Source organism: Terrapene carolina, unplaced genomic scaffold, assembly GCF_002925995.2.
Source record: "Terrapene carolina triunguis isolate 2854851 unplaced genomic scaffold, T_m_triunguis-2.0 Scaffold278, whole genome shotgun sequence".
Taxonomy (NCBI): domain Eukaryota; kingdom Metazoa; phylum Chordata; order Testudines; family Emydidae; genus Terrapene; species Terrapene triunguis.
In genome coordinates, this window is record NW_020664629.1 from 163,484 (window position 1) to 171,944 (window position 8,461).

The following is an 8,461-nucleotide window of genomic DNA, read 5'->3' on the forward strand; positions in this document are numbered from 1 at the left end:
TCCCCAGAGTCACTGCCCCTCACCCTCCCCTCTAACAGGGCAGTGGGGACGGGCAGGGGGGAGTGGCTGAGCCAGTCGCTGCTGCTGGCTTGTGCCCCCCGTCCCCGCTTGCTACCGTGCCCACAGAGCCAGACCTCTGCGGCAGTGAGAGCAGCCGATTGCTGGGCCCTAAGGGCAGGAGGGCAGGCCTAGGAGTCCCACACCAGTCCCCTGTTCTTCACCCCCACCCTGCAGCCTGTGGCTCCGGGGGCTAGAGGAGGGACATCAGGGGGGACACCCCTCTTCTCGTGGTGGGTTGGGGGAGGGGCATCGGGGGGACACCCCTCTTCTCGTGGCGGGTTGGGGGTGCCTCTCTCACAAATGGCCCAGGGAAACTTGGAAAGCCCGTTCCAGACTTCGCTCTGTGGAGTCCAGATCCCCCTGCCTCACTGAGGGACGGGTCCCACGAGGGGCAGTCCCAGGGCGGCAGGGGTGGGGGCGGGGGGGGGGGGGGGGGGGGGGGCCCGGGGAGGGGTCCCACAGGGGGTGCTCCCGGGGCGGCAGGGTGGGGAGCGGTGCCAGGGATGGTGTCCTACGAGGGGCACTCCCAGGGCAGTAGGGGTGGGGTGGTGCCAGGGACAGGTCCCACAAGGGGCGCTCCTGGGGCGGTAGGGCGGCAGGGGTGGGGCGGTGCCAGGGACGAGTCCCACAAGGGGCAGTCCCGGGGCGGTGGGGGTGGGGGGGCAGGGTGGGGCGCTGCCAGGGACGGGTCCCACGAGGGGCAGTTCCGGGGCGGTATGGGTGGGGGGGCAGGGTGGGGCGCTGCCAGGGACGGGTCCCACGAGGGGCAGTCCCGGGGCGGTAGGGGTGGGGGGGCAGCGCCAGGCCAGGGCAGGATCTGAGGTTCTCGACTCCTCTCCCGCAGGGCATTCTCCTGAAGCGCAGCGGCAAGTCCCTCAACAAGGAGTGGAAGAAGAAGTATGTGACGCTGTGCGATAACGGAGTCCTCACCTACCACCCCAGCCTGCACGTGAGTGACCCCCGGGCAGGCCCTGCAGAACTGGGGGGTGGCCGGGGGGAGGCACAGAGGTGGTCTCTGCTTTGCTGCTCCAGCAGGTCCTTCGGGGGGTGTCGTGACCCCCCCAAAGCACCAGGCTAGTGGGGGGGGGGGGCTCCGCATCCTGGGTAGCCCCAGGACTCCAGCCTCTCCCCGTAATGGGAACCCAGGCAGACACTCTGGTCCCCGCTGGCCAGGACAGCACCTCTCGCTCCCCTCCAGAGCTCGTCTGGCTGAGGGGAGGGGTCAGCAGGGACAAGCATGCTAAGTAACATGCCCCTTTCTTTTCCTGCTTCCCTGGCCAGTCCCCAGTCGGGCATGGCCCCTGGCAGGAGGGAGAAAGTGAAAGCTCCTTGTGGCCAGGGCCGATGGCCCCGTCTGGGTGTGAAACGTGTTCCTGGCTGTTAGGTTTTGGGTAACAGAGAGGAGGTGCCGTGCAGAGCCTGCCGAGCTGAGCTGTCACTCGATGCATCTACAGTCTCTTCGCGGCTGGCTCACAGCTGCCTCTTCCATCCATCTCTGTCGCCTCCCTGCTGCGGGGCTAATGGCTTCTCTCCCGTTCCCTCTTGAGCACAGTTTGCTGCTAAGACAGTGAACCGTGGCCACAAACACACCTGTGGCCCTGCAGACCGCAGCGCCCTCTGGACAACAGGGATCACTTCATGGGGGGCACAGGGCAGCCAGTGCGCAGTGGGCCCTGAGCTAGCCAAAGGGGTGCCGTCGTGCCCCGGGCCTCGAGGGGTGAGCTGCTCCATGCTTAGAGCCCTGAATCCCTCGGACCCCAAGTGTTCTAATGCCCAGAGCTTCATCCCTCAGCTCCTGGAACCCCGTGTGCCCCCATCCGGCTCTCTGTGCCCTCTCCTGCAGCAGCTCACCTCGGAGCGCCACCTCTCATCCCATTGCCTTAAGCCATGGGACTGTAAAACCTGTTCTCCTCCTAGTTCTGCTGTGCCATCCGACTCCTCTTCCGACCCCCGGGTGCTCTGCCCCGGTCTCCACTCCTCCGACTCCCTCCTGCATTCTCTCTTCCATAGCCTTGGACCCTGGAGACTGCGGGGGAGCTGCTCTTGGCTAGAGAGAGGGCGTGCGTGTGCCCCGTGTATGCGTGCATGTGCCCCGTGTGTGCGTGCGTGTGCCCCGTGTATGCGTGCGTGTGCCCCGTGTGTGCATGCGTGTGCACCACCTTTACACTAGGGTCAGAGCCGGCCTTTGTTACCTCGGTCAGCTCCCACTGCTGAGGGTGGAGGAACTCCTTGGGATGTCCCTCGCCGTCATTGTGTGACATTACGGTACTGCCCAGCGCCGTCACCCTGGGCCCTTCGCCCAGTGCTGCTGGACACCCAGGGAAGTACATGCCGAAGGCATTGCCTCTACGTGCCTTTCCACCGACGCGCTGAGCAGGGAAGTAAAATGAGGAGTAATAAGGCCTGCCTGGCATGCACATGCTGGTAGCCCTCTCTGTCCCCCCCCAACTAACTCCCTGCAGGGCAAAGGGCGTCTGTCTCCTCCCCACCCAGACACCATCTTCCCCAGGGGCCAAGAGCCCCACTGGGCACCTCCACGCTGTGTTGCTTCCGGAAGGCTGGCGGACTCAAGTGTTGGTGGCTGTGAGCAGGCCTGAATGGCCGAGTGCCCCTTGCGGCTAGCCTGACGCCTGCTCCGGAAACTCTGCTCTGGGGCCAGGGGCCTGCTGGAGCCCACGACACAGGGAGGGGAAAGGAGCCCTGCGCGGGGGTCACAGGCTGTCCTCACCACTTGTGCATTGCCCTCTGGAGCGCAGCAGGAGCCACTGCCGTGCAGGGAACACGTAGCCACTTCCGAGGAGAGCGCCAGCGGGCGTTCCCGTGGGTCCTCGAGGGGCGCCCTGAGGCGAGCATGTGACACTAGAACAGCCTGGCTGACTAGCAAGGGCCATGTTCCAAAGGAAGGATCGCCGCAGCAGCAGCATGGGTCCAGCAGGCACACAAAGAAAGGAGAGCAGCAAAATACAGACCCTGGACTTGAGAAAAGTAACTTTGATTCCCTCAGGGAACTGATGGGCAGGATCCCCTGGGAGGCCAATATGAGTGTGGAAGGAGTCCAGGAGGGCTGGCTGTATTTTAAAGAAACCTTATTGAGGGCACAGGAACAAACCATCCCGATGTGCAGAAAAAATAGCAAATATGGCAGGCGACCAGCTTGGCTTAACAGTGAAATCTTTGGTGAACTTAAACTCAGAAAGGAACCTTACAAGAAGTGGAAACTTGGTCAGATGACCAGGGAGGAGTATAAAAATATTGCTCGAGCATGCAGGGGTGTAATCAGGAAGGCCAAAACACAATTGGAGGTGCAGCTAGCAAGGGATATTAAGAGTAACAAGAAGGGTTTCTACAGGTGTTAGCAACAAGAAAAAGGTCAGGGAAAGTGTGGGCCCCTTACTGAATGGGGGAGGCAACTTAGTGACAGATGATGAGGAAAAAGCTAATGTACTCAATGCTTCACAGACACGATCAGCTCCCAGAATGCTGCACTGGGCAGCACAGTATGGGGAGGAGATGAGCAGCCCTCAGTGGTGAAAGAACAGGTTAAGGACTATTTAGAAAAGCTGGACATACACAAGTCCATGGGTCCAGATCTAATGCATCCGAGGGTGCTGAGGGAATCGGCTGAGGTGATTGCAGAGCCATTGGCCAGAGTGACCTAGTCAAATTGGAGGATTGGGCCAAAAGAAATCTGATGAGGTTCAACAAGGACAAGTGCAGAGTCCTACACTTAGGACAGAAGAATCCCATGCACCGCTACAGGCTGGGGACTGACTGGCTAAGCAGCAGTTCTGCAGAAAAGGACCCTGGGGATTACAGTGGATATGAGTGATATGAGATACAGAAGCTGGATATGAGTCAGCAGTTGTCAAGAAGGCTAACAGCATATTGGGCTGCATTAATAGGAGCATTGCCAGCAGATCGAGGGAAGTGATTATTCCCCTCTGACACTGGTGAGGCCACATCTGGAGTATTGGTCCAGTTTTGGGCCCCCACTACAAGAAGGATGTGGACAAATTGGGGAGAGTCCAGCAGAGGGCAACAAAATTGATCAGGGGGCTGGGGCACATGACTTATGAGGAGAGGCTGAGGGAACTGGGATTGTTTAGTCTCCAGAAGAGAAGAATGAGGGGGGATTTGATAGCTGCTTTCAACTACCTGAAAGGGGGTTCCAAAGAGGATGGAATTCGGCTGTTCTCAATGGTGGCAGATGACAGAACAAGGAGCAATGGTCTCAAGTTGCAGTGGGGGAGGTCTAGGTTGGATATTAGGAAACACTATTTCACTAGGAGGGTGGTGAAGCACTGGAATGCGTTACCTAGGGAGGTGGTGGAATCTCCTTCCTTGGAGGTTTTTAAGGCCCGGCTTGACAAAGCCCTGGCTGGGATGATTTAGTTGGGAATTGGTCCTGCTCTGAGCAGGGGGTTGGACTAGATGACCTCCTGAGGTCCCTTCCAACCCTGAGATTCTCTGATTCTATGAAAGGTCAGGGCATGTAACCCTCATCTCCCTTCGCTTCATCGGGAAATGCGCTGTACCCGCCCGCAGCCCCTCCAGCTTGGCTGGAGTGAGGCTCAGCTGCAGAATCCAGGTGTGCAGAGGAGGCAGCTGAGAACTATCATCGTTCTCCAGGTGGGGTCTTCCTACAGCGCAGAGGCCTCTGTGATCCCAGGGACTTTTTCCTGCCGTGTCCCACTGCTGCCGCCCCCCTCTCCCCCGTCTCCCACCCCACTCTGGCCCCAGCTCCCCTGCGGTCAGGGCAGCTGCCCCAGGTGTATTAGCTGCACTGCCCCAGTTGAGTTGCATTTGTGTTTCCTTCAGGGCTTCCTCTCTCTGGACTCCCCTGAGTTATTTAGTTGGTGTTGATTTAGTTGGGGTTGGTCCTGCGTTGAGCAGGGGGGTGGACTAGATACCTCCTGCGGTCCCTTCCAACCCTGATATTCTATGATTTGGTTTCATTGGGATTCTTTGATCAGCAAGTTCAGCTCTTGGCACCTCCAGCCCCAGCAATGGGAAAAGCCCCCCTTTCCCTAGACTCCTCACTGTCTCCAGGAATTAGACTTGTAGTTCTTGCAATGACGCCCCCATAAGACCTTGTTCAACGCTAGAGTTAAGTGTCCTTTACCCCCTTGGTTGTACTGGTCAGGTAACCCTTGGTAGCCTGGACCTGCTGCTATCTCCCTGGAGCTCAAGCAGAGCCTTGTCTTGCAGCCCACAGCTGGTGTCTCCTCTGTTGCTTTCCCTGGAATCTGTGTTCATTGACTCTGAGTTTTCAGCAGCTTTGGGCATTGTGCAGATGGGGTGTCCTGAGCTGGAGCGGAGAGCAGCAGCTGATGCTGCAGACAGGAGGGCTCTGCAGGCCGGGTCCCAGGGCTGCAGGTCTCTGGCGCAGCTTTCCACATTCCCTTGGCCTCTTTTCCCTTCTTTGGTGTCTGAGTTTGTTCCATGCGAGGAAAAGAGCAAATTTCATGGAAAGGCCAAGGCAGTTTCAAGTCACTTTCCCAAAGCCTTGGAGAGCAAGTGTCTCTGCTCCTGGGGAAAGCACACGGCTCGGCCCGGCCAGGCTGCGCGAAGCAGCGCCAGAGAGAAAGCATCTCCCATTTTGCAGCCAGTGGAGCCATTCACACAATCACCTTCTGTTAATTCTATCTGCAACATCAATTAAATTGTTTGTAGAAACTAATTGAATGTGGCTTAATCACACATCTTAATAGCTTTCCACGCTTTGAACTCGTTGTTAATTCCAGTAATAAAATGAAATGAGAGAACTGGCTGGGTAATTAGTGAGGAGGCTTGGGGAAGAAATTGCTCTTTTATAGCATGTAATAAAAGCAGCGTGCTGGTGACCGCTCTCTCCGGCAGGCAGCCGGCTAGCACAGCGTTTGTGCTGAGCTAGGGAAAATCCTTCAGCCCCTCTGAGATTCCCTGCCCAGGGGCTTCTCCTGCCGCCCACTCAGCCCCGGCGCTGCTTGGAGGAGCTGGTAATGAGGCTGTACAGCTGGGGAATGCTTGGGACACCCAAGGGTGTCTGTTGGCTTGGGCGCTCTGCTCGGGTCGAGTCAAGGCCCCCTAGGAGTCCAGTGCCTGGGAAGGGTGTGCGGTGGCCCTTCTCTGCTGGGCTGGGAGCTAGGCCCCTGTCAGAGCGAGGGAGGTCAGTGCAGGCTGGCTGAGCCAGTCCAGCAGCGGTAGTCCTTGCACATCATGACCTGGAGGCTATGGAAGTGTGACCCATACAACGCTCCTCCACCCGCCGCTTTAAGCCAGGGGGCAGTCAGAGGAGCCGTGGCTCCTAGGTTGGGCCTGTTCGTTGCTCTACCTTCCTGAGTTTAGAAGCAGAGGATTTACACAGGGACCAACTCTGACTTAATCTTTTTGGTGACCTCCTTGTGAACTGGAGCAAACCCAAGCTTTCCTGCCGAACAGAGAACTGCAGCTGCCGCTTCGTCCTGGCCAGCTGCTGTCCCTCATCTGCCACGTACAGAGCAAGCCCCCAGGGAGGGGATGCTGTGCAGAGCTGCCTTGGGTCCCAGAGCAGGGAGGGGACAGCCCTTCCCTGTAGCCTTCTCCCCCCTCCCCCCCACGCTCCTGGGACCTTGCTCTCAGCCCGAGGGACGGCCCCTTTCTGTGAGGGGGTCACACGTGGACTTGTGCACGTATTTCTGGGTACGTCAGTCCCAGATTGGAGGGACTTGCTTGGGGGACTGAGTTATGGGGAGAGGCTGAAAGAGCGAAGTGTGTCTCTCCAGGTGGCTCGTACTTGCAGTCTGTGGGTGAGATGTGCCAGTTGCTGTCATGGTTTCCCAAGAGAAGAGGTGGAAGCCCAGAAAGTCGTGCTGGCGAATGTACCACAGGGAACTCCCTCTGTTCGGATCACAGGAGCTGGGATCTGGGAGAGATTTTCCGGCTCTGTGTTCCACAGGCTACAGGAAGGAAGGAATGGGACTGCCCGTGTTCCCGCAGCTCAGCATCGCTACCTGTGCTCTGACGAAGGGGCCTGGGCTGTGGGCACTGAGTTCTAATCCGGCCCCAGGTTGGGAGGGGGCTGGCTGGCTCAGGGATGGCATTATTCATGTCAGGCAATGGCTGGCCCTGGGAACGGGACAGGAACCTCTCACCTCGAGGCCAGCTGCACTGGTAGTGCAGGGAAGCACAAGAGGAGCCTGGGGGTGTTTGAGCTGTAATGGGGAAGTGAATCCGGAGCTCTGAAACACCTCCATGTCGCTTGCTGGCCGCCTTGCGGCTGTCTGGGGCAATGACCACCTGGCAGAGCGTGTGAGTGGAGGGAGGTAGAGAGGCTTGCACTGAGCCTGAACCTGCTGTCTCTCTGCTGTAGGATTACATGCAGAACGTCCATGGCAAGGAAATAGATCTGCTGAGAACAACAGTGAAGGTGCCGGGCAAGCGGCTCCCCAGGGCGACGACGGCGACAGCCCCCAGCGCCAGCCCCAAAACCAACGGGCTTGCCAAGGAGCGGAGCAGCATGCAGTTCCCAGGAGGCCCAGGTAAGGAGAGGAGGAGGGTCTCGCCCAGGCTGAGCGGCTACATGGCTCTTAGCTAAGTCGCAAGTAGACAATGCACGAGTGGTTCCGGTGTCTCCTGCTCCTCCCACTCTTTTCACCAGTGTCTTTTACACAGCGACCCTGTGTCTGCACGGGGCCGAGATGAGCGCCCTGTTTGGGCAGGGCCATCTGGCTTCCCTCCTGGAGATGGGACGGGGCTGAAACACTTGCCTCTCAGGCCCCTGACATTTGTGTGGCTTCACAGTTACATTTTCCTGTTTTAGAAAACGTTTCCCCTCTGTTGCCATGGGAGCCCCGGTGACTGGCTGATCTGCCAGGCAGACAGGGGACTATCCGGCTGCACAAAGTGCTGGCAGATGCATAAAGGAAAGAGACTGTAAAGTGTGTGAAAGCTTTTCCATAGTCCGTCTCAGTGGCAGTGATTGGAGAGTTACGGGGCAAGAGCAAGTCCCAGATTTTCAGACAAGTGGATTTTCATTCATTGGTGTCCCTTTAAGAGACGTTCGGGGTGAGAGGAATGAGAAGTTTCCTAGGGTCTAGCTCAGGGGTTCTCAAACTGGGGGTCGGGACCCCTCAGGGGGTCGCAAGGTTATTACATGGGGGTTGCGAGCTGTCAATCTCCACCCCAAATCCCGCTTTGCCTCCAGCATTTATAATGGGTTAAATATATACACAAGTGTTTTTAATTTATAAGGGGGGGGTCGCACTCAGAGGCTTGCTGTGTGAAAAGGGTCACCAGTAAAAAAATGGAGAGCCACTGGTCTCGCTGAACTTCATGACTCCAGCAGGTACTCTCAATCAGAACTGGAGGGAAGTTCTCAAACAGATTAGGGCTGATTGACTCCGACATGCTGAACCCTCTGTCCAGACTTGCCAGGAGCCTG

The 8,461-nt window shown here is 58.1% G+C and overlaps 1 protein-coding gene across 1 annotated transcript in view; it reads left to right on the forward strand.

Moving 5' to 3' along the window:
- Nucleotides 1-8,150, forward strand: part of LOC112120581 (arf-GAP with GTPase, ANK repeat and PH domain-containing protein 3) — a 79,601-nt gene extending 71,451 nt beyond the window's left edge. The window contains exons 10-11 of the mRNA XM_026657726.2: nt 905-1,009; nt 7,391-8,150. Coding sequence (XP_026513511.1) covers nt 905-1,009; nt 7,391-7,615 — 330 coding nt within the window. The 3' untranslated portion in view covers nt 7,616-8,150. The remainder of the gene's footprint in view (nt 1-904; nt 1,010-7,390) is intronic.
- The last annotated feature ends 311 nt before the right edge of the window (nt 8,151-8,461 follow it).